Raw genomic sequence first — 22,803 nt, forward strand, 5'->3', positions numbered from 1 at the left:
ACCAGTCACAAGTCTGCCCTCCTGTGGGTGACATCGTGATTTACACTGGTCTATTGAATGTCATCATCTTTTTTCTCCTCCCTGACAATTCAAGTAAAATGTTTCAAAGTTAAACTTTATCAGCAATTCTTGTTAGTAATGTAATCGGTAATCTATTCTATTGATCATCTTTGTGTTCCCAAAAGCCACGCCCACGCCAAAATTCAAATTTGGCGCCCATTACCCACAGCAGAAGCTCGACCACGCCCCTTTACTCCCTCGGGTGCTGTGAGCGCGCAGCCGCGCTAGCACTCACTGGCCGCCATTTTGTGTTAGGCCTACTCCTCCAAAGCGGGAGAAAATTATTAGCTCGTCACAAAGCACAAACGACCGTCCGCTGCAGGACTGACAGGAGCGACCGCAGGCGCTGGGCTTCCAAGTGAATTTAACGGGGAAAAGAAGCAACCAGGAGTAAGTGAAACTATTACTTTACCTCCAAACAAGGGGACGTTTTTGTAGGAGCCGTCGACGGCCTCTAGGTGTCACGGTAGGGCTTACCGACTAGGCGGCTGGCGGGGGGTGTTTGTCTCCCTCTATCGTTATTCAAAATGCACTAAATCGTCTATAAACTGTAACCACCCGTCTTGGCCAGGCATTTTTGTGCATTTTGACCGGTTTTGAAAGTGTATTTGCACAGGAATGGCGGTAATAACCCGTATTTCTGTTTTAAGTTTGTTCAGGCCTGACGTCCATCTTATCGTGCCCTTTGTTTCCTGTTTTCAGACGTACTCGCGCTTCCCCACTTAACCAACTAACATGGGACAGTCTTTAAGTTGTTTTTCGTTTGTTGTTTGAATTACAATGTGCTGCTTTTAGACGAATTCCCCTCCTTACTGTAACAAACTAAATATTAAGAGTGGATGTTTTTAAACAGACGAACGAGACAGTCGGAAGCATTGAGCTATCAACTGTTTGTGATTGGGAAACAGATAAACCTCATCAACGTCTAATCAGCACAGGAAGTCTTAAAACTAACTTTATTCAAATGTTTACCTTATTGCTACTATAGTGAGACGATGCAAGATAACCCAGCACAGTTTCACATTTAGCAACACATTTTGAACTCAGTCCACACGCTACTTCACTTGGCTCACGTTCAGCAGCCCTGGCTGTGTTACAAAGCCAAAAAACTATTAGTCAGGATGTCCTCCATTGTACTCAACGCGACTTTGCGCCAAGTTGTTACTTTCTGTGTCTGGAGACGTCGTGGCCACAGTTCATATGTGATCTATGTGAACTGTGACCGGCAAAGCGCTCCACAGTAGCAGACCAAATAAATGATGAGAGTTCATATTGCTAAGGTTTGTGGCTTAAGTAAGAAGTCATTGTGTACTGGGAGGGAATCGCACTAATGTAGTAACTAGAAGATAAAGGACCCATATAGTCAGTGGCATGCAGAGTTTCACGAGGTGTTTCCAGCATCTTGCACTAAAATACAAAGATTTATTGACTGGCTTTTGAGTATTTTAACCCCGGCCAAGGGGCAGATAAAGATGTTTACAATGGGTTTTTTTGGGGGGGGGGGTGCAAACACTTTTTTCTGTTGTTTCTCTATTAAAAAAAAGTGTTTTGTCTATGATGCATTTGTAACAATTCCACGTTGCTTGTCATGCATCTGTTTAGAGTGGTCTTAGCCCATCACCATGGAGGGCGATGTGGTTTCCATGGAGACGGCTCAGGCTGCCGCCCTGGCCTCTGAGGGTAAAGTCCTACCAGAGGGTGGAGAGGCCTTGGTGCAAGGAGCGCAGGGTGACGTGGCCGGTAACATGGAAATGATGGTGATGGATGCCCTCGATCCAACTTTGCTGCAAATGAAGACAGAGGTGCTGGAGGGAGGCGGTACAGTTACAGTTACTGGTGGAGATGAGGGTCAGATCATCACACTCCAGGTTTGTACAGAATACATGTTAAACATATGTCAGATAATTAGCAATGGCGCTCGTTGTGGAAATGTTTTGACACGTGATCAGGTTGTTGAAAGGCTGTGCGTCTCCTTGTAGGTGGTGAACATGGAGGAGCAGGCTGGTGCTGCATTAGGTCTCGGTCAGCTTCAGCTGGTGCAGGTACCAGTCACAACAGCAACTGTAGATGGACTCCAGGCCACTTATATTCAGGCATCAGCAGCTAATAAGGATGCAGAACCGGTCATTTGTCACACCCTTCCTTTGCCTGAAGGCTTTCAGGTGAGACGTGTGTCTATGTATTTTTAGTAGTGTCCTCGACTTTCCGTTGAATCCTTCAACCAATGTGTTCTTTTAGGTTGTGAAAGTGGGTGCCAATGGTGAAGTGGAGACCGTGGAGCAGGAGGAGCTCCAGGCCGCCCATGATGAGCTCCAGGGGACATGTGGGGGCGGGGTGGAAGAAGAGGACGAAGAGGCGGGAGAAGTTGAACCTTCTGTGCCTCAACAAGATGACCCAGAATGGTCCAAAGACCCAGACTACCAGCCCATTACAGCTATCCGTAGAGGGAAGAAAGGGAAGAAGAGCCGGCTGCGTTACGGAGAGGGTGACCGTGACATGGATGTTTCTGTGTATGACTTTGAGGAGGAGCAGCAGGAGGGGCTGCTGTCTGAGGTGAATGCAGAGAAGGTTGTTGGCAACATGAAGCCTCCAAAACCCACAAAGATCAAGAAAAAAGGTTAGACTTGCTCTCACTGTTTTGGCTTTTACATACAAGAAACGTCAAATGAATGTGTTAACAGTGAGGTTTAAAAGATTTCTTTTCATGTTTGTAGTGTCGTTAATATGTGGTGCTTAAAATGAACAAAGTGTCTCTGTTTTCTGTGTCCAGGTGTCAAAAAGACTTTCCAGTGTGAGCTCTGTAGCTACACCTGTCCAAGGCGCTCTAACCTGGACAGACACATGAAGAGTCACACCGACGAGAGGCCACACAAATGCCACTTGTGTGGAAGAGCCTTCAGAACAGTCACACTGCTGAGAAACCACCTCAATACACACACTGGTAAATCAACATAGACAGTAAAATGTTGACAATGGAAATGGTTTGGTCACTTATGATGGTTGTTATTGGAATGAATTGATAAGCAAAAGAATCAAAGCCTCCTTTCATAGCTTGATAGTTGGAGAAGTTACATTTTGGCTGTGTGTCATGTTGGCATCATACCTTCCTTCTGTATGGTAAAAAGAGTGGGCTTTTATTTGCTTTTCATCCAGCTATCCTCTCTTGGTTGCACTTTAATTATAAGATTGTTGTGTTTTGTTTTTTCTCTCCATCTTTTTAGGCACTCGGCCACATAAATGCACAGATTGTGACATGGCATTTGTGACCAGCGGTGAGTTAGTGCGTCATCGTCGCTACAAACACACGCATGAGAAGCCTTTCAAATGTTCCATGTGTGATTATTCCAGTGTGGAGGTGGGTAGTGTGCTCATTTTTATGGCACTTCACTGTAATTCTCTTCCCTACGCAGAGGGACATCTTCTTTATCTGAAATCTCTCATTTCTTTTCTCAGGTGAGCAAATTGAAAAGGCACATCCGCTCTCATACAGGGGAGCGGCCCTTCCAGTGCAGTCTGTGCAGCTACGCCAGCAGAGACACTTACAAGCTGAAGAGACACATGAGAACACATTCAGGTAAGATCAGGCACTTCCAGTCTGGTCTCCAGTTCAAGGGGAGCATTTAATTCACGGTTTTCCCTTTGCTGTGTTGCAGGTGAGAAGCCGTACGAATGCTACATCTGTCATGCTCGTTTCACACAGAGCGGCACCATGAAGATGCACATTCTGCAGAAACACACGGAGAACGTGGCAAAGTACCACTGCCCACACTGTGATACTGTCATCGCACGCAAGAGTGACCTTGGTAAGGCCTGTATGAATGTTTCTGCTTTAAAATGGGACATTAAGGGGAAGGTTTCTCTGGTTTTCACGCCTTTGCTCTTTCTTCACTAGGTGTTCACTTGCGAAAGCAGCACTCGTTTATTGAAACGGGGAAGAAATGTCGCTACTGTGACGCCGTGTTTCACGAGCGCTATGCTCTCATCCAACATCAGAAGACTCACAAAAATGAGAAGCGTTTCAAGTGTGAACAGTGTGATTACTGCTGCAGACAGGTTTGTGCTATTAACAACATCTTCGCATGTGCTCTGGTGATTCGTGTATTTTTACTGTTTTAGTAACTGTTGAATCCCTCATGTCCCACAGGAGCGTCACATGATAATGCACAAGCGAACACACACAGGGGAGAAGCCATTTGCCTGCAACCAATGTGACAAAACCTTCCGGCAGAAGCAGCTTCTGGACATGCACTTCAAGCGCTACCATGATCCCAACTTCGTCCCCACGGCCTTTGTCTGCAGCAAATGTAGCAAGACCTTCACACGCAGGGTAGGACGGGTTTCAGTTGTCTCGCTGCAGCGGACTTTTTAAACATGTCACTGATGTATGGCATCTGTTTGTGTGTGGGTGCTCCACAGAACACCATGCTGCGTCACGCTGAGAACTGCATGGGTGAAGATGCTGGAGATGAAAACGGAACTTCCACCCCCAAGAAGGGCCGTCGTGGCAGGAAGAGGAAGATGCAATCCAGGATGGATGATGATGATGAGGAGGAGGAGGAGGAGGATATTGAGGATATTGAAGATGACGATGAAAACACAGGTGTTGTAGACATAAGAATCTGATATGGAATGTCCAAATCTCTTGACTTTTCATGAGGTTATGAATTTAAGTTAGTCTAAAATGAGTCAATTGCATCCTTTTAAGTTTTCCAGGTTTATTGTGACATTTTATTTTATTATTACACAACAGCTCTGAACATGACTGCAACAGAGAGACGAGACTATGTTGTGTATTTATTCTTATTATTGGTTTTGTTTATGTATCCAACACTGGCTACAGTGGACTGACTACAACAACAATAATAAACTATTCTAATTATTTCAGAAAGCTTTCTGACTGAGATTCTGAGTATGTTTAAGTCATCGAAGTGCTGAGGGTAAACGGGAGATGATTTAGTTGATTAGCCTTAGTGGAGTACTAAGTGTTTATTTAACTGATTTAAAGGGCAACTTTAGACTATATGAACAAACATGAGCAGGATTCACTTGAACTCTGGGTTTTAACAATTCAGTGGGGTCCATGAATTGAGTGAACAGCGGCTCTTTTTGAGGTGGTGGGCTACATTTGACAGATCAGCTTGTTCCTGGTAAAGGTGCAGATCTGTGAGAGGTGCTAGTTTAAAGCTTAACTGTCTCCCAGGATATTGTTTGATAATCTAATGGGTTTTAAGCAACAAATGAATGTAAAACTCTGTCCATTAAACCTGTGTAACAAGATGAGATTTTGATTCATATCGGCTTGTCTCATCATGCAGAGGATGAACTGGATGAGGCGGAGGAGGATCTGCTGGATGAGATGGAAGTGGAACAAGCCGCTCCAGTTGTCCCTATCCCAGCCCCAGTGGAGCCCCCAGTGAAGAGGAAACGAGGACGTCCCCCAAAGAATAAACCTGCCCGTAAGTGTCACATTAAACGGCCCCTTAAACCAGTAAAATATTCTTCAAGTTTCTGCATCAGTCTGACCTAAAATTCTTTCCAGCGGCTGCCATCATTCGCGTGGAGGACGAGGCCACTGGAGAGGTAGATGACATCATTGTGAAGAAGGAGGTCGGAGCCGAGCAAGACGACGGCAACGATGCAGAGGAGGTGGTGGTTGGCGGGGCGAAGTCGACCGCTCAGATGGAGGAGTTGTCCCAGGAAGGTGGAGCAGCACAGGGGGCCCCTCCTAACGGAGACCTGACCCCTGAGATGATCCTCAGTATGATGGACCGATGATGGGCAAGTGGGTGGAACCTGTGACGACACCCAGACCCTCATTAAATCTTTAATTCTTGGCATTTAGGAAGACAAACATTTGCATCCTGCACAGAAACAACCATCACTGTTGTAATTTAAGATTTGCATTTTAATCATGCATTGATGAAGACTTGGATAAGTGGGGAAATTCTTTTTTTTTTTTTTTTTTTTTTTTTTTTTTTTAATGAGGATTTATCAAACCAAAAAACCCCATTTGAGTTAGGAGTGGCTGTGATTTATAGCAGTATCCTTTGTTGTTGTTGCTACTTTTTGATGTTTCTAAGCTGAGAAATTTGTCCTAAACAGAAACGATCAAATCTTTTTTCAAGAATGACCGAGGTGAGCAGCTTAATCTTTTCCTCAAAGGCCTTTCTTTGTACGTTTTACCTGTGCCAGAGGGTCAAGGCTATAAACCTTTTGTGTGGAATTCTTATTAATTTTTCCTTATGTATCATAAATCCCACCATGTTTGCTGGTTGATTAAATTTATTTACCCATGTTGGCAGAAAACTGCCGAAACAAAGAGCAGCTTTCAGGAAGACGATACTGTTACCAATAACAGCCACTTCAGGAGGTTTGCTTTTCTTCTTCTGTGTTACTAAATTCTTTTTTTAAAGCATATTCTAGTTTTTAAAAGCTTAATAGACAGCTTATCTCCTGCTGTTTTCCTGCTACTGTAACACTTGTAGAAAACGTGTACGTACTAAACATTGTCACAGATGAGTGCAAGGAGAGAACACGTGTAGCCATTCCACTCTGGGTTGTTGTTGTTGTTTTCTTTTTTGTACCATCGGCAAAGCTACGTAGCAGCTCGAATGACCTTTTATTAACTGTGCGGCAGATGTGAACAGATGTATGACTGTGCAACCAATTTTAAAAGAAGTAGACTTGAACCTGTTTTAGATTTCTGCAGCTGTAATGATCCATCATGGGTTTTAAAATAAGACTGCTTTGGCTCAGTTACATGTTACTGGTGCAGTTACAGCTGAGGAGTTTGCTTGACTCGCTGTCTATTGAAATTGGCAGAGGAACAACAGAATGGTAAATGTTGGTGTGTTTTGCTTGCAGATATATTTTATTAAATGGAAAACTTGACATTTCGGCTTCACGTGCGTGTGTTAAATAACCTTGCATGGATGGATTATTGTTTGGTCTACATAACATTTATGGTTAAATGAGACTTCTTGAACCCAGAATCGCTCCCTTACTAAACTTACTTGAATGTGCTGAATTTGTCCTGTGAAATCTTTGCTAAATAGCAGTTTCTTACAGGTTTATTAGGCACATAAAAGGATCTTTCTCAGCTCGTTGCCAAGCAGAAAATTGTCAGGCGAAAACAAAAACACAACAGTCTGTGTTGCATGTGACATGTCACATGCACCATGTGAGCAAAGCATGTTGAGTCCAATTACAAACGCTTGTTCCAGTATATATGACACTTCTATCATTCCCTGTCTCTAATATAGCCACAAATAAATTAATTTACAGTGCGTTGTAGACGTGAACTATTAGATTTATGATGTTTTGACGAGTTTGGGAAAATTAAATTAAATGTTTAATTATCAAATGATAGAACTGAAAAAATCATTTATCATTTTCTTACTAATACCAGATCAGCCACATGGAAAAAAGAGGAAGGCTGTGACGTGAATAGCTTGAATCCCTCACATTAGAACTAGAGCACCAGTGATGAGAACATCTGCCTGGTGTCATCTTGCTAACATCTGTCGGGCTCTCCTTCAGGGGAATGGATGCCTAATGACTCTAGCAAGCCGCCAAAGGTTTTTAAGTAATAGATTTGCTCTGACGCTGGCTAATCCAACATGAATTTTCTATGAACCCAGAGGTTTCATCACAGGATGAAAAACTACCCGCTTGTGCCAAAATGCACGTGTAACTGTGTCACGAGAGTGAGTCATAAAAGAAAACTGGCGCAAAACTGCTGTTTGCATGTAACATGCAGGAAATTTCTGGGGACAGTTCGATGGGGAACCAAAGACATCTACACACAGTGGTACAGACGTTATGGTTTGGAGTTCCCTCGCTGCCTCTGGGACTGAACAGCCTGTGTTAAATGATTTACTTATGAGTTCTGAATCCGATCAAGGAGATTTAAGATGACGTGCCTCTGACCATTTCAGCTGAGCTGACCGTGGGCCTTTCAACATGAGAACAATCCTAAAAACGTGGAAATGTGTGACAGGGTTTATAACTAGAGATAAATCATGTAAAGGAAGCCTTGAAAACCTTTTGTGACAAAAGATGTTTCAAAGGGTGGTTTAAAAAAAAAAAAAAGTGGTGAATGATAGTATAAGTATATGTTATTCCTGTTAGAAGGAACAACTTTAACAACGGTGTGCTCACCTCTTCCACTTTAAAGTATTACTGGTATTTCTTGAATGTATTTAGTTAAATTATAAATGTTTCTCATGGTAGCGTTCATGTATAGCATGTTTGTCTCTGCAATATTTACCATTACAGCTCATTCTACGAACCCTCGTCATTTTGGACAGTTTATACGTCATTTTGAGTCCTGGTGGCTTCTGAGGTCCAACAGAGCCAGCTGAAACTACGTGATCTTTCGGTATCGAATCACAGATGCAAAACTGTCGGGAAGGGTAGTTTTACTCAAACAACCCTCTACTGAAGATACAAATGTATTCCACTGCTCCGACTGCTGGAGTTCTGAACTTCTATGTTTGCAGCTTTCGTGTCTTCCTCGCCTAAACCAACAAACAGCGAGGTTTAGCATCAACCGCCAGCAGGAATATAATTGGAGCTGTTTAACATTGCACACTAGCAGCATAACTCTTGGTTTTTGCCAGCTAAAATGTTCTGTTTATGGGGAAGTCTGGAGTAAAAAAAAAAAAGTGCCACATGCTCTTCTCATCGTCACCTCCTCGTCGGATTGGTCAAACTTGGTCAAACGGGCCCCCGGGCCAACTGCACCTGATAGATTTAACGGGCAGCGGGGAACCCACACGGTTTACTGGGTGACCACCGCGTTTGTAGAAGCCGGTGCTTCTCTCCGTCGTCTCCCTTGGAAACACCGTGTCTATTTTTTTCCATTGGTTTCGCTGTGGCGTCGCCAGCAAAGCAAAGGAAACAACGGAGAAAACAGCAACTGAGGCTGAGGGACACGCTCGTTGCCACAGCAACTACCGAGCACTCGATTTCCGGTCATATAAGCAGGGTTTCAAAATAAAACCAGTGCGTCGAAGTCTCTTGTTTGAGATAAACTTGTGGAAAAGTACCTAACAGGGACTGTGTTTTGGGATGTGGTATACAAATTGGCTTGAGCAAGTGTCCAATGCATTCTAAAGAGAATCCTCTTTCCAGTCTGTTATGAATAGAAAAAGGCTAAGTTTGTGTGATTCAGTGCAAACTGCTGCAGTGTTAAAACATAAAATGTGACATCTGAATACAGTATGGTCAGTTTAATCAGAAAATATTTACTTTATAAATCAGATTTTTTTTGTTTAAATGAGAAATTCAAAATGTTGTGGAACTAGAGATAGAGGGACAGGAATCATCCTGTATTTGTATATGGTATCTTTAACTTATAATCTTTATCTGCTGCCTTTTACTGTTAAAGACTATGGAATCTAAAATAGAACACACATAAATTAAGTGCTTATACCTTTTGTCTTTTGTAGCTTTTGTAGATTTACTTATTCTATGCATTTTGCCTAAATTATTAACACATTGTTTACAACTCAAAGTTTGTTAAATAAAAGGCCATTTAATGTGTAATTTTGAGTTATTTAAAGCGGCTTTGCTGTTTGTTTTGTAGCAGCCCTTTTCACTTGGTTTTTAACCCAACGGGCCATCTCAGCTCTCAGTCTAGGTGCTAATCACACATGGATTTACATTTCAAGTTTTCAAAACATTTTGACAAAAGCTTTTCCATGCGAGCCTGTCTCCTCTTCTTGGAAAAAAGATAAGAAATGAAGTCATCTAATGTGCTAGAATCGTAAGAGGGGTTGTGTAATCATAACCTAGTAAATCTTATTGTTATGTTTTGCTAGCTTATAATTATCCCTTTTATCTTATCATTTGTGCCTATTGTTTCATGATTATGAGTTTGTGTTTTTAATCTCATAGGTATGATTTTTTTAGCATATAGTCATTTTTACTTAAGATGGGGAGAAAATATCATAATGGTTTGATCATTTTCTTATCATACAGCTATTTAAAGTAACTCATTTTCTCTTGGAAAGTTGGTGGTCTGGAACAAAAAGAGGTGAGGTCTGAAACGCCACATAGAGAGTTTTATATTATGTTATACTTACAATATCCCAACTCAGTTTCTAACTTTCATTCAATATGTTACGATTATTTATTAGAATATCAAAAACATTCATTACATGATGGTCTGAGCTCATGTGTCATTATTATGCTGCATAAAGTCGTGCATCTGAGGTATGATTTCATAATTATGAGGCCCAGAGTCATAATTATGAGATTAGGAGTATTTATTTGACCTCGTTATCATCACAGCTCATAGATGTGACTTGCGCTCGTTTTCATTATGGCCCTGTGAGTGTTATGAAGTCATTATAATGAGTTATCTGTGATTTAAATTTTGCGTTATGTGACCTTATCTTGAGAACCGAAACATTGCCATTGTCCTGTCTGAAACTTTTAAATCTTCTTCTTGGCTTTGATTTCGCTGTTGAGCTTTTATACTGAAACCCGTCAGCCGGAAGTGGTCGCGGGTGTCTACTGCTGGTTTGACTGTGGACACAAAAAACTGCGAAATCAAGGAGAAGGACAGCGCCCAGAATAACTGTAAACCCCTGCAAACTGTTTGCAGCATCTCGTTGGGAATGGGACTCCGGTTATATCCTCCGGGTTGTTGGATGGTAAAACAGAGGTAGGGATGTGCTATTTTCTTTATCGCCAAGGTCACAACAAGAACCCTGACTAATTTTCTCTACATGGGCATGAGTCCGACGTGAAGTTGCTTCGCTGTGATGTTGTCGAAATGATATCCGCCAGCCAGCGGGCTCTGGTTGTCTGTTTCCCTCTTTTCCCAGCGGGTTCGTGCTGTTTGTCGTGAGTTGGTGGGCTGATATTTTCAGGGAAAGCAGGCGCTGGTGGGTGGGTGGGTGTGGGGAGGGAGGAGGGTAGGGGGGGGGGGTGTCCATGTGTGGACGGGAGAGGACTTTTTTTTGTGGCCTGTGATGGGCTCCAGCGGCTGCTGGGGTGGGATATGAACGGAATACAAAATCTGGCACGACGGCATCCCACAAGTTTGCGGGTTGGACTCCGTCCTTTGCTGTTAGTGCAAGTAAAGAGCAGAGCTGCTGTGATGTGTGAGCGAGTTTATCCGACCTGCTGCCGCCGGGTCAGGCTAATCCAGTAATCTGGAGAAGAGGTGGCTGCATTTTATTGTAACACCACTTCCCCTTATCCTCCGCCTCCTCTTCCTCCTCAAACAGACCCAAAGTATGGATGAACTCTCAGTTTGACAGGTGAATGCTCCTTACAGAAAAAAAACGGGTGTCTAACATTTAGTTGTGAGTCTTTTGTCATATAAATGAAAGCTTCCATTTCCACATATATGGTTTTAATTTAATCTGACTTTATAAAGGTCCTTTAGTGATTAGTCCATCCAAACATGTTGATCATTTTTTACTGATTTGGGTTGTTTATCAAGGAGAAAATGCCACATTACAATTTCTGTTATTGTCGGGTACAAGTCAGACCATGTTTGTCCTTTTTATTGATGTGCTGAGGTGGACAGACCATGGGGTAAACAATACATTGTTGGTTAAAAAAAAAAAGAACAGATTATTTGTGGTCTTCTTCAGTTAACAGTATTTACTGAGGCACTGAATACAAATCAAAGCTGAGATTGTCGTCAGCCCAAACAACCGCCTGAACATGACCACGCAGTATATAGTTGTGCAAGCGCTGAGTGCATTGAAGCCTTCTTTTTTTAACAATCTCCAGTCTTGTGAGGTGTTTGGGAACAGTATCCTCTTTGTTCACACTACTCCGTGAAAAGGATTAATCCAGTCAATGACCTCTAATGTAAGGAAAGGGATAAAAGCACATCTAACAGAGAGGAAACTGGGTGATTAGCTCTGATAATGATCAATATAAGTGAGGCCTGCTGAGGACATGTGTGGGTCTAAGCTATTTATGCATGGATGTGGAGCGTGTTATATGTGGGCCTTTGCTTTGTTGTGCGTGTTATCGGGGATGACTTTGCACTTTCACAGCAAGAGTCCAAGCCTCGCTCCATGTTTGGAAGAAGGCGGTTGGTGGTGGGGTGTTTTATCTGTAAAAGCTCTTATGCTCTGGCACCTTTTCTTTGCTGTGTTCCAACAACTTCAACCAGCTCCACTTAATCCCCCACCCCCCTCCAAGGGTGCAGCAGAGATTAGAGGTTTAACTGGACCCCCGAAGCACCCTGTCCAGTCCACGTCCTGTGAGGCAGGACACCACAGCAGTGGGGCAGGGTGTGGTGGACAGATTAATCTCATATCAGCAATGCTTTGTTTCTAATACAGCTTTGATCATGTACAGCCATAATCTGTGTGTTTTCCGTCTCAGTAAGTCCAACAGGTGGAGCACTTCATCCCATCTGTTGCAGTATAATAAGGGGAATTTCTGGACAATGCAGAGCAGATGCCACCAGTTGCTGTACGGGCTCTGGATTTTCTCCCGCTTGACAAATTCAGTTTTAGATCTGTAATCTCCGTTGTGAGTGGATTATTAGCTCAGACGCGACCCTCACTTGTTGCAGTTTTCTCCTGACTGCTGCATCGCTCAGATCTGCAGGTTGAGAAGGGTTTTACACCCTCGCTCTCGCAGTGGAGGGATGGTTTTATATTCCTGGGCCAAACTTCAGTGTAGAATTTCCTGTGTGGAGTCAGCCATGAGACTTCCTGTACTGTGGTGCTGGATGTGGAGGAGCAGGGGAGGGGTGGCGACGCAGGGAAGGAAGGGGAAGAGAAGTGTAAGCAGACTGTACTCCCATCTGTTGACAGTGGTGGCCACTGTGGTTACTGCTAGCACGTTGCTCGCCGTCTCAGACTTTCAACAAAGCACTCTGGACAAACCGAGGAAGTGAAAGAGTGATTTGTATCCTCTTTTTTTTTTTTTTTTTTCTCCCCCTGTAGCCTCCTATGCGAGTACTGGAATATTTGGTGATCAAAGAGGAGCAGAAGTTAGGCTAAATTTAGCCCCGAATGAGGAGAAGAGGGACGATTTTGTCTCTGATGTCTCCTTTTTGTATAATTACAGGACATGTCCTTCAGTTTGTTGAAGCCACAGCGCTACACACAAGTCTCCAAGCATGCAGTGATAGTATCCTTCCACTCAACAGGTGAGCAGCACTTTCTCCCACTCTGTGTGTCTGTCTGCTTTCTTTTATGGTCACTTTAATAGAAATGATCCCAAAGGCCTTATCAGAGATGATAAAGCTCCCTCAATCTCTTCCTCTCCCCCCTGCCAGTCCTGTTTGATCCAAGAGAAACGTGCCTTGTAAGGAAGCAGGATGTTCACAGGCTCCACCAAACTGCCACCCACTAAAACCCCCCAGCCCGAGCGGCTGGATGAAGTGTACGCTGCCTTGCGCAGAGGCTTACAGTGAGTAAACACATCTCAGGCACTGTTTGCATTGATTCCAGTGGATGGCTGGCTGCCAGGTGGAATCTCTCTGATATCAGCTGCTCGTCAGGCTTTAGCATGAAGAAGTAAAGACGGTGTGATTTCGTTGTCAGGTCGTACCTGCAGGTCCACCAGCTGGAGCTGGACAGTCTGGGTCAGCAGATCAGAGAAAACAAGAAGAACAGTCGTCTGGTGAGAGCTCGTTTCGTCAAACCAGTCACACCAGTATTGACCATCATATCATTCAGATACAGGTGTCTCCAGCACTCAATGAGGGTGTTACCTGGATGATTTGTGATACTAAATGTTTTCTTTTTTTCCATTCTTGTTGTTTTCTTTGCAGGGGTCTTTGTATGAGTTGGACAAGGTGAGTTTCATTCACACCTGTTGTTGCGCATTGATGTAAGCACAGAGAAACCGTACATGATTGGAAGAGAGACTCCTCTCTATGAGTTTGTTAAGTGTAACAATTGTTTTTCCTTTTTCTAGCAAGTGAAAGCCATTGAGAGGTTCATGCGTCGCTTAGAGTTCCATCTCAGTAAGGTCTGTATGTACACATGATTGATGGTCTGACCAACAAATAACTTTACCACTGAAGTCTACATTGACATGATGTTGATGCTGAGCATGACTCAAGAGTCGATGTGTTCTTAGAAAGGCTGAAACCAACCCAAACTCTGCAGTTTGTTTCTTTAGTTCTGTGGAGAACTTTGCTTCTTTCACCTCATTTTCTTGGTTTTATTTTCTTTGATTAACCCACTTAGCAGTGCCTGCTGAAAAAATCATAGGTTCAGAACATCTGGTGAACATAATAAAACATTTAGCAGCTAAAGTGCCCGATATTTCCTTCATGAGGGGGTTGTAGACCAAAACAGCTATGAGGATGGTGGATATTTTATCATATCAGCTCAGCTCCAAATGAATGTCAACGTGTGTGTGTTTCTCCTGGAGGTGAAAAACACGTAACTGTGTCTTCAAACCTTTGTTGCATTTCCAGGTGGAGGAGCTGTATGATGCCTATTGTATACAGCGGCGACTGCGTGATGGAGCCAGTAAGATGGTGGCAGCATTTAACTCTGCCACCGGCAGCAAGGAGGCCCGAGAAAGCCTGAGCGAAGCCAACAAGGGTTACAGGGAATGTACAGAGGTAGGTGACTGATCTGAGGTCAGAGTGTCACGAATTCAGCAGCTGTGCAACTGTGGTCTCGTTCTCTTTGATACACTTTGGCTTTTCTGGTAACAAGTAACAATAGTTACATTCATGTGAAAGTTGGGTAGCAGCTAACGATCGCTCTGTTACATTGTAATGATCAACACTCAAAAACCAAAAGATATTCTGAGTGATTTAAGACAATTTGAGGAGTAAATAAATGTGATTTTTTTCCCTTTTTTTTTTCTAACTGTCACTTCTCTTTGTCCCTGTAGCACATGTGCTCTCTCGAGAGCGAGTTAGAAAGCCAGATGGGAGAATTTCACGTTAAGATGAAGGGTGAGTCACTCTCGCTGCTAATGCGACTTCCTTGTTTCCTACACTCTCCTCGCAGTCCAGTTCTCATTTTCTCTGTGGATCTCTGGTGTTTTAGGCCTCGCTGGATTTGCGCGGCTATGTGCTGGTGACCAGTATGAAGTAAGACGCCAACATGAGCACATGCAGTGGACTGCGTCCCTTTTTTCATTTTATTTTATTGTCTGTTTCTGCATTATCTCCTCAACTATTTTTGGCCCCGTTAGGTCCTGATGCGCTACGGCCGGCAACGGTGGAGACTACGAGGCCGCGTGGAAGTCAGCAACAAGCAGATATGGGACAGCGAGGAGTATATTTTCCTGCCTCTCATCACTGAGCTTCTGTCAATCAAGGTGATAAAACCAACTTTAAAAGTCTCAGTGAAATCAAATTTGATGTTTATTCATTTTCTATGGTTTGTCTTGCACTATTCATCATCTATACACTTACTATCTTGCTTACCAGTGACAAAATAAAGTAGTTTTGTAAGTATTCTTGATAGTATTTTAATTATTACCCTGAAAACATTTTTTTGAATTGCTGATAACTCATCCTGCACTGTGGGGGTGTAATTTAGCATTTAATGAAACACATTCTTCAATTTTTAATCTCACTTCAATAAGGAAAGATCATTTTGAGCAAAAAATATCTGGAAAAACACAGGAATGAATGAGAAACAGCCTGAGACGGCTGATCAGGCCCCGAGGAAGATACAGGAGGAAGCTGAGGGGAGCAGGAAGGTTGGATAGAAAGAGTAACGTATGTATCAGCTGATTGGCTGTGGGAAGTCAGGCAGACAGTTGGTGGGTGAGAGCGGTGACGTAGAAAATTGAGGACAAATTTATTTTGAAACTGGGAAACAGAAGGTGACACAGCATACCTGGGAAAAAAAACCCACCCGTAGTGGAATAGAATGTCTAAGATCTTCCTTAATCCCTTTCACACATGCATCTGTTGGCCGCTTACTGTGTCACTGTCATCTGTGAATTACCTCCCAGGTGCTTTTATGTAACATGTTGCGACGGCGGTCTGACTGGGTTAATCTGACGTCTGATCAGCTGTTCAGAGGAATCCCAAGGATCATGTTATTAAAAATATCTAAACCACAGCTGTGGAAACTTTCCTCTTCTCTGGTTTTACCTGAAATAATGATCTGCAGCACCATTGTTTTTTGTTTTTTTTTCAGTTGTCTGAGCTAAATGAATGAGAGAAAACTTAAGTGTCTGCTTACTGTCAACCACATATTAATATTTCCAACAGCTGCCATCCACCGCTGTTTCAACACAGTAAAAACAATGTTAAGAGGGAACCGAAACTCTAGGAGTACGAACAGATTTTGGTGCGCTGACAAACCGTAGTTACGGTGGAATAAGCTTAAACATGAAAAATAGGGATCTTTCCATATGCTTGCATGTACTGCTCCTCTGTTTTACACAACCACTACATACAAATATGCCATATGCCGTGAGAAAACTGACACTCTCTCCGACTGTTTCAGTGAGACTGAATGTCTGAATGAAGATGGAGGAATATGAACGTGTGCAAAAGAATCAGTGATGTTACTCATGTCTGAACATGGCTTTATCACATTAAGTTTCTTTTCACTTATAAAGACTGATAGGCGGTGCCAGTTTATGCCCAAAGGAGCTGACCAATCAGAGCAGACCGAGCTTTTATGGAGGAGAGGGTTTTCATCATTTTTTGCTTGTTTCTAGAGGAAACATGTCAATGTACCAAAGCACAATTTCTCTCCAGCAGCCGTTTCACGGGACATTTAAAAGATAGAAGTGACACTGCCTTCCTACATGCTTCCATTTAAACATGCAGATAGTTAGAAATGATAGAAATCCATCAAATTGTAACCAGATTGGGCACCGGTGGTAGTTTCCTAGCAAATGTTACTGAAACCAGGAGGAATTTACAAGCGCAGCAGACCGACGAGATCCACTCAGTTTGTGAGGACATTTATGGATGATTCTTTTCTAAAGAGAGAAGAATAAGACGCCACGAGACTCAAACCAGGACACTTTAATACGAGCAAGCAGCTCGGGTTGAGACAGAACAGATACATGATTGTCATCAGTTCCTGTCCAACATTTCATGTGAAAAACTTACTGACTTACATCGTGCAGTGAGTTATGCTCAGTCCTTATGATTCCCTAAATGGTCAAAGTCTAAATGTAACTTGTCCTGTTTTGCTGATCTGAGCATCGTGGCGGTAACTTTGCTGAAGAAAGAGCTTCCCTTATATGCACTGGCCTGCTGCCAGAAATAGTAACGCAGGCTGTTTCCACCCGTCTCTGTACCAAAACTGAGCTTACATATGAACAAAGTTACATCACAACAACCCTTGTAGCTCACTGTTTTCGATGGTAATATCTGTATCAGCTTTTGATTACACAAGAAATGCTCAGCATGTAAAGAACATGTCACCAACCACAGCCCGATCGGACACACTCACAGACCTGCTCCACACTGCGTCCGTGCTCAGAGGCTTTAGATAATCATCACTCTTGGTTAAATCGTCTCTGCGTGTTCTCATATCAGAGTTTTTTTTTTTTGTTGTTGTTGTCAAGGTTACGGAGCTTAAGAGCCTGGCCAATCACGTGGTGGTGGGCAGCGTGTCCTGTGAAATGTTGGACCTGTTCTGCCCGCTCCCCCAGACACTCGCCGTGGACATCAACGACCTGGGGACGGTGAAGCTGAACCTGGAGGTCACCTGGAGGTAGGCCCACCTGCGGCACACACACCGCTCTGACTGCTGTGCCTGCTTTCTTTTAACTGATTATAAAATCTCATTCTTTGTCCTTTTCTGTTTTCCCGTTTTAAGTCCATTTGATAAGGATGACCAGACATCATCGTCCAGTACTGTTTCCAAACGACTGCTGTCCAATCAGAGCCCTCCTGACACGCCGTCGATGCGAGAGCAAGTGTTCTATGTGAGTCGTGTGAGAAGAGATGTTCATCTTCAGCACTATCCGTTGAAAACTATTCAGCCACACTTTCTGTTGCACTGCTAGCGCATGATTTGTTATTACGGGTTGAACGCACAGGACGCTCTTAATCTGCAGCTTTTTGAGACTTACCTCACTGATGACCACTGTCATTTCACTGGCTTGTTCTGTTTCAGAGGCTTCCCAACTGCTTTATGTGTAGTGGTAGCACTGATGTGTGTGAGGAGATTCGCAGAGGGTTGTGTGCTAGGACATGTGGCTGTGGGAGTGGGGTGCCCCATGTGAGGAGAATGACTGGGAGCAGTAGAGGGTTGTGTGACAGCAGCAGTCTGTACGAGCGCAGCTGTGGTCCTTGTAGCTGTTTAATAGTGGTTGAGTAGCACTCCAATATGTCCCTCCTCTTCCTCACCCCGATGAAGAACGGGCCCAGGCGGAGCCGCTCGATGGTGGAGGCTTTCTCCGGCGTCACGACGGACAGGGTGCCGTCCCTACGTTGGGAGTTCAGCCGAGCAGCACCACGCTTTATTCCATCGCAGCCGGTGTGTTGGGACGTAGCTGTAGCTGTAGCTGTAGTTTGCAGTCATGTCACCAAGGTGAAAAAGAAGTTGATGAAAAGAAAATCGATACGCGGGAGCAGATCGGTGCTAAAAAGAAGTCACGAAACTTTAACAAATTCTTGAAGTTGATTTCAAATCAAATCCAAGTCATGTTTGATTATAATAAAATTACAAAAGCGTCATTCTGTCCCAACTCCCAGAACATGTCGTGACTGTCCCTGAAGGAAAACAAACTCTGCTCTAAACCTTATGTGACTTTGAATCTGTAGATGTTTGAAAAAGCTCTGTGACGTGGTTTTATCTTTGGTTCAGTGTGTCTTTGAGGACCACTGGATTAATTCATGTGTCCGTTTAATTTTGTATTTTGATGAGCAACCTGTTCACAATGTGCCCTGCTGTATTTCAGCATAACAGTAAACACTTTCCCTTCCTCTCTAGTCCCTGCTGAAGCGTCAGGGAGAGATGGAGAACGGAACCGTCTGGTCCAACTCCTCCGAATCATCTGACGACTCCTCCAGTCCGGCGCTGGCTCATCACGCTCAGAGGCTGACGGCCTCCAACATGCTGCAAACCACTCTGACCACTCAGCTGTCACTCGTACCGCACAAGTCCAGCGCTTCGACGCCGTCACTCTCGTCCAACCAAGAAGAGGACGAGACCGAAGGAGGGGACGTTTTCCCTCAGACAGACGCGGTGCCCAATGGCCATCTGCAGACTTCCTGCTCTCAGAGCGTCACCGGAGAGAGTAGCTCACACTGTGCTGCAGCTGACAGGGCGTCTGTCCAATCAGAGGAACTCGGCTCTGAAACCTCAGCAGAGCTCTGCTGCTCCTGCCCCGACGACTCCTCGGGACACCAGGAGTCGTTGGTGGAGAGTGCTGGTGTGTCGGCTGCAGAGCCAAACAGCGATCTATGTGCGGACTCGTCAGCGCACACCGAACAGACTGAGGCAGAAAAAGAGGACGGCACAGCTGAGGCTGCAGAGGGACACTCTGTGGAGCAAAGTGAACCACTTCAGTCCGTCCAGGAGGTAAAACAACCACAGGACGCTCCGACGGTGAGCTGCAGCGCAGGTTTATCTGAAGGCCGCGCGTTGACAGTGTTTTTCCTTTTTTTTAACGCCTGCATTTGCTTCCCCCTCAGGGTGCTTTTCCTGCTTCTGCGAGCTTCACTCAGGAGGTCGAGACTGCCCTTGAAAGCTTCGACTTTCTCAACTACTCCGATCTCGAGGAAGGCGACGAAGAGAAGATTGAACAGGAAGATGAAGGAGAAAAAGAAGAGCTGGAGGGGAAATATAAAGAGGACCAAAATAAAACCGAAGAGGAGAAAACAGAGGAAGAAGAAAAGAATGTGGAGCAGTTGTACTCTGAAGGGAGGTCAGTCTCGACAGGACAAAAATCATTTCTTGTTCTGGTAGTTTTCCAAGTTTTCAAATTTCCAAGATTTCCCATCTGCCAACTTTGTGATTTACTGTTTGATCGATGTGAAATGGCATCAAAGCCACTATGATCGATATAATAGTCATAAACCTGCATAGAACAGCTCCTCTGAGCGTTATGCTTAGTTCAACAAGCATATGATTTTTTGTGATCACTTCATATAGTTTTTGCTCGTTTCGGGGGGGGGGGGTCCCAACTGTCAGCTACAGAATAGCTGATAAGCATTTAGGAGATAACAGAGCAGGTGTTTCTCTCAGCAGCTGTTAGAGACAAAAAAAAAAAAATAAAAAATAAAGCCACAAATGAGGAATGCACCACAATATCAACATCTTCATGGTATCAGCCAACAAAGGCTTTAAAATCAAATACAGTCGTTGTTGCTGGAAGAGAATCATACAAGCTTCTTAAAGCACGATGAAGTCAAAAGCATCGATCAGTAATGTCATCCAAAGATGAACGTAGATTGTTTTAAATGTAAATTAGCCTTTTAAGAGACTAAATTTGGGCTATCACTGTAAGAGTAGAAATAATATAGAAATTTCTGTATACAAGAGGATGTCTGTCAAAATTAGCTTAAAACGATCAGCATATTGGACTTTGGCAAAGAAGCAAAATGCCTGTTTTTATCCAACGTATAATATTTTAAGGAATATTTGGACACCAATTTTCTGCATAATTCAGTTTTTAAAGCATTAAACAGGTTGGCTGTTCCAAATACAAATTAGAATGTGTTCCATTACGTTTACTTTAGTTAGATCTAAGTGTGATGGATTGTCACTGCTTTAACGCTGTCGTCAGTGGTCCTTTTTAGTGAGCGTACACTATCATAGATGCTAGAAATTCCTCATATGTTTAGCTGAGGATTACTTCCAAGGCTGATGTAAAAGCTTTTTCCGACTCTGGTCTGATTATTGATGTGTCCGGGGTTGAAAACTCCATTTCCAAAGGCCGAGTTGTAGAAAAACACGGAGGTATAAGTTGGAATGTTTAACTCAGTGTGAGGATGGTGAGGCGAAGAGAGGGAAGATCCAGTAAGCATGAAAGCCTTTTGGTCACCATATATGTTGTTGTCACATCAGTGTTTTTGTCTTTCAGCTGTGATGAAGGGGAGGCAGATGGTTTGGATATCCTTATGGAAGCTCCAGAAGGATTTAGGAACTCAGATGAAGATGGTTTCTCTGAATCACAGGTAAACAGACTCATGTTATAGCTGCTGTGTTACCTTTGCTGTTTTCAAGGTTAAAAAAATGGGTTAAAATACATACAAATATATGTATATATATATATATATATATATATATATATATGTGTGTGTGTATTTAAAGGAGTCAAGCGTGGATGATCTGCTGGATTTGGGTCAGGTAGAAATTCCTGAAGACAAAGAGGAGCGCAGCGTGGAAAAGGGAGACGAACAGCAGGGTGAGAGCAGTGTGTCAGTAAACAGAAGTGTTAGTCGTTCATGTGACTTCAGATGTGGGAGGTTTAATTTGCTGATTCGAATCTTTCAGGAGAGGAAACTGATCAGCAAGAGCGTCCCTCCACTCCCAGCCAGTTGGGCAACGCTGTCCTCCAGTGACTCAGTGGAACCGCAGCTAATCGTTTTTTTCCTTCTCTGACAAGCTGGTGCCATTTCTCTTTCACACTGCAGGATTGGAGGCCTTGAGGATGTTCCACTTAACGCTCAGACAAACAAGCTCTTCCATCACACAGTGGAGTTTGTGCTCGTTTCAGCCTTGTTTACCGAGAACGATAAACCTGGAGGTTCACGCTCCTCGAGTCCAACAGAAAATACACACACCCTTCCCTTCAACGGCAATCGTGTTGCCTGGGTTAAAGTGGGACACCACTAAAGTTTACAGTTTCACAAACTGCTCCTGTCATGTGAAAAACTCTGTGTCCAAAAACATTTCAGGAACATATAAAAGTGGCCTTGTTTCTGAAGTTATTAGTGCTTTTTTTTTTTTTTAAAGTTATTATTTTGAAACGGTTTGATAAGTTCAGTCTTTTTGTTTCATATACAGAGAAACATTCAGTCACCAAGTTTTATTAGTTTCAAAAAGCAGCAGTGTTTGTGGTTATGAAAACCTTAATAATTTCAGTGTTAATTCAGTGTACCGCCCAAAGCTAGTCAGACGAAAGACTTTGTGAGCATGTGATGTTTATCTGAAGACAAGAAGTCGTTTCCACACCAGGAATGAACCCTGAAAACAAAGAGGATCTTTTCCTTTAAGATCCTTTTCATTACAGTCTGTACCGACGTCTGAGCTGAATGGACACGTTACATAAGAAGTGAATAGAAACCCTTGAACAGGAGCTCAGAACTCACTTTGGTCCAGTTTTTCCAAACATGAAAACCATCTGCAGTATGGAACTATATTTAAACCTGCATGTGTAGCTGCCTCATGCTGCCAGCACGTCTGTTTAAAACGCTCAACCGATCAGTTTAAGTGTGTAAGCTAGGCTTTGCTCCGAGAAAGCCACCCAATCTGTAACTGTGTCATCAAAGCTGCCTCACGGGGGCGCTGTAGTCTTTCATTGTTGTGCTTTTAAGTGTTTAAAAGCCTCGTCATTCAGAAAGTGCCTCAAATGACAGAGATGTTAAGGTTTTAAATGCCACGACAGGAGATCCGGCAGACGATAAGTGTTTATTTTCTGAACCACTTTAAGAGTGTGCACAACAAGAGATATTTACTGTTTCATATTAAGAATTGTATATGTCTTGAAATGTTAAAATGTTTATGTTCAGAAATGTTTAAACTTTATAAAGGTTTCTTTCAAATGAACGTGCCTCTGTGTTGAATAAATCGGTGTGCGCTGCGGTGCAGGAAACCAGGGCAGAACCAGCTTTTCTGTCGAGTAAAACGGTAATAG

General features: G+C 43.3%; 2 protein-coding genes across 3 annotated transcripts; both read left to right on the forward strand.

The window, feature by feature from the left end:
* Positions 1–275: 275 nt before the first annotated feature.
* Positions 276–6,951, forward strand: LOC140301858 (transcriptional repressor CTCF-like). Of its 2 annotated transcripts, none has more exons than XM_072380491.1 (13): positions 276–450; positions 1,663–1,928; positions 2,040–2,222; positions 2,299–2,677; positions 2,831–3,001; positions 3,282–3,415; positions 3,514–3,634; positions 3,714–3,863; positions 3,953–4,113; positions 4,205–4,387; positions 4,477–4,660; positions 5,376–5,516; positions 5,600–6,951. In XM_072380491.1, exons 2-13 carry the CDS (start codon positions 1,683–1,685, stop codon positions 5,833–5,835), a joined length of 2,289 nt encoding a protein of 762 aa, XP_072236592.1. In that variant the 5' UTR covers positions 276–450; positions 1,663–1,682; the 3' UTR covers positions 5,836–6,951. The 2 variants fall into 2 exon arrangements, with proteins under 2 accessions (XP_072236592.1, XP_072236593.1); XM_072380492.1 differs by lacking the exon at positions 276–450 and adding an exon at positions 558–694.
* A 3,631-nt stretch (positions 6,952–10,582) lies between these two features.
* LOC140301863 (rho family-interacting cell polarization regulator 1-like) lies at positions 10,583–22,715 on the forward strand. The gene is made up of 17 exons (XM_072380500.1): positions 10,583–10,732; positions 13,114–13,195; positions 13,325–13,458; positions 13,593–13,671; positions 13,823–13,846; positions 13,969–14,022; positions 14,477–14,626; positions 14,905–14,968; positions 15,063–15,106; positions 15,211–15,336; positions 17,560–17,708; positions 17,814–17,922; positions 18,933–19,550; positions 19,637–19,869; positions 21,028–21,121; positions 21,258–21,351; positions 21,441–22,715. Exons 3-17 carry the CDS (start codon positions 13,367–13,369, stop codon positions 21,506–21,508), a joined length of 1,998 nt encoding a protein of 665 aa, XP_072236601.1. The 5' UTR covers positions 10,583–10,732; positions 13,114–13,195; positions 13,325–13,366; the 3' UTR covers positions 21,509–22,715.
* The last annotated feature ends 88 nt before the right edge of the window (positions 22,716–22,803 follow it).

This window comes from Leuresthes tenuis, unplaced genomic scaffold (assembly GCF_036924035.1).
Source record: "Leuresthes tenuis unplaced genomic scaffold, fLeuTen1.0.hap1 SCAF_2, whole genome shotgun sequence".
NCBI classification, from domain to species: Eukaryota; Metazoa; Chordata; class Actinopteri; order Atheriniformes; family Atherinopsidae; genus Leuresthes; species Leuresthes tenuis.